The sequence below is a fragment of the Oncorhynchus clarkii genome, unplaced genomic scaffold (genome assembly GCF_045791955.1).
Source record: "Oncorhynchus clarkii lewisi isolate Uvic-CL-2024 unplaced genomic scaffold, UVic_Ocla_1.0 unplaced_contig_1720_pilon_pilon, whole genome shotgun sequence".
Classification (NCBI taxonomy): domain Eukaryota; kingdom Metazoa; phylum Chordata; class Actinopteri; order Salmoniformes; family Salmonidae; genus Oncorhynchus; species Oncorhynchus clarkii.
Window position 1 is genome coordinate 25,001 of NW_027260939.1, and position 2,500 is coordinate 27,500.

At 44.7% G+C, this 2,500-nt stretch overlaps 1 protein-coding gene across 2 annotated transcripts in view; it reads right to left on the minus strand.

Moving 5' to 3' along the window:
- Positions 1–2,500, minus strand: part of LOC139402449 (serine/threonine-protein phosphatase 2A regulatory subunit B'' subunit alpha-like) — a 28,700-nt gene that overhangs the window by 3,326 nt on the left and 22,874 nt on the right. For both annotated transcript variants that reach the window (XM_071146405.1, XM_071146404.1), the window contains exon 12: positions 2,189–2,307. In XM_071146405.1, the coding sequence (XP_071002506.1) occupies positions 2,189–2,307 (119 nt within the window). The remainder of the gene's footprint in view (positions 1–2,188; positions 2,308–2,500) is intronic.

A 2,500-nucleotide genomic window follows, 5' to 3' on the forward strand; every position in this document is an offset into this window, starting at 1 on the left:
CACAAGTTAGTACACACACACCCTCACTGTCTATGTCCTACAACACACACAAGTTAGTACACACACACCCTCACTGTCTATGTTCTACAACACATACACACACACACACCCTCACTGTCTATGTCCTACAACACACACAAGTTAGTACACACACACCCTCACTGTCTATGTCCTACAACACACACAAGTTAGTACACACACACCCTCACTGTCTATGTTCTACAACACATACACACACACACACCCTCACTGTCTATGTCCTACAACACACACAAGTTAGTACACACACACCCTCACTGTCTATGTCCTACAACACACACAAGTTAGTACACACACACCCTCACTGTCTATGTCCTACAACACACACAAGTTAGTACACACACACCCTCACTGTCTATGTCCTACAAAACACACACAAGTTAGTACACACACACCCTCACTGTCTATGTCCTACAACACACACAAGTTAGTACACACACACCCTCACTGTCTATGTCCTACAACACACACAAGTTAGTACACACACACCCTCACTGTCTATGTCCTACAACACACACAAGTTAGTACACACACACCCTCACTGTCTATGTTCTACAACACATACACACACACACACCCTCACTGTCTATGTTCTACAACACATACACACACACCCTCACTGTCTATGTTCTACAACACATACACACACACCCTCACTGTCTATGTTCTACAACACATACACACACACACACCCTCACTGTCTATGTCCTACAACACATACACACACACACACCCTCACTGTCTATGTTCTACAACACATACACACACACACACCCTCACTGTCTATGTTCTACAACACATACACACACACACACACACACCCTCACTGTCTATGTTCTACAACACATACACACACACACACCCTCACTGTCTATGTTCTACAACACATACACACACACACACCCTCACTGTCTATGTCCTACAACACATACACAAGTTAGTACACACACACCCTCACTGTCTATGTTCTACAACACATACACACACACACACCCTCACTGTCTATGTTCTACAACACATACACACACACACACCCTCACTGTTTATGTTCTACAACACATACACACACACACACCCTCACTGTCTATGTTCTACAACACATACACACACACACACACTCACTGTCTATGTTCTACAACACATACACACACACACACCCTCACTGTCTATGTTCTACAACACATACACACACACACACCCTCACTGTCTATGTCCTACAACACATACACAAGTTAGTACACACACACCCTCACTGTCTATGTTCTACAACACATACACACACACACACCCTCACTGTCTATGTTCTACAACACATACACACACACACACCCTCACTGTCTATGTTCTACAACACATACACACACACACACCCTCACTGTCTATGTCCTACAACACATACACAAGTTAGTACACACACACCCTCACTGTCTATGTTCTACAACACATACACACACACACACCCTCACTGTCTATGTCCTACAACACATACACACACACCCTCACTGTCTATGTCCTACAACACATACACACACACCCTCACTGTCTATGTCCTACAACACATACACACACACCCTCACTGTCTATGTTCTACAACACATACACACACACCCTCACTGTCTATGTTCTACAAAACACACACACACACACACCCTCACTGTCTATGTTCTACAACACATACACACACACACACCCTCACTGTCTATGTCCTACAACACATACACACACACCCTCACTGTCTATGTTCTACAACATATACACACACACACACAAACGTTAGTACACACACCCTCACTGTCCTACAACACATACACACACACAAACGTTAGTACACACACACCCTCACTGTCTATGTCCTACAACACACACACAGACAAATGTTAGTACACACACACCCTCACTATCCTACACACACACACACACACACACACACACACACACACACACACACACACACACACACACACACACACACACACACACACACACTGTCCTACAACACACACACACACACACACACACACACACACACACACACACACACACACACACACACACACACTCACTGTCCTACAACACACACACACACACACACACACACGTTAGTACACACACACCCTCACTGTCCTACAACACACACACACGGTCCTACCTTCTGCAAAGCGAAGGGGTCTCTCTGCTCGTGGTCCAGGTATTTCTCCAGGTTGAAGAACGTGTCGAAGAATATATGAGCCATCCTACACCTCTTCAGATCAGACAGGGTTATCTTACCTAAACACACACACACACACACACACACACACACACACACACACACACACACACACACACACACACACACACACACACACACACACACACACACACACACACACACACACACACACACACACACACACACACACACACAATATGATGTTTATCTACTACTGTACTGCACACAGTAGAGTATAATGTATAAAGA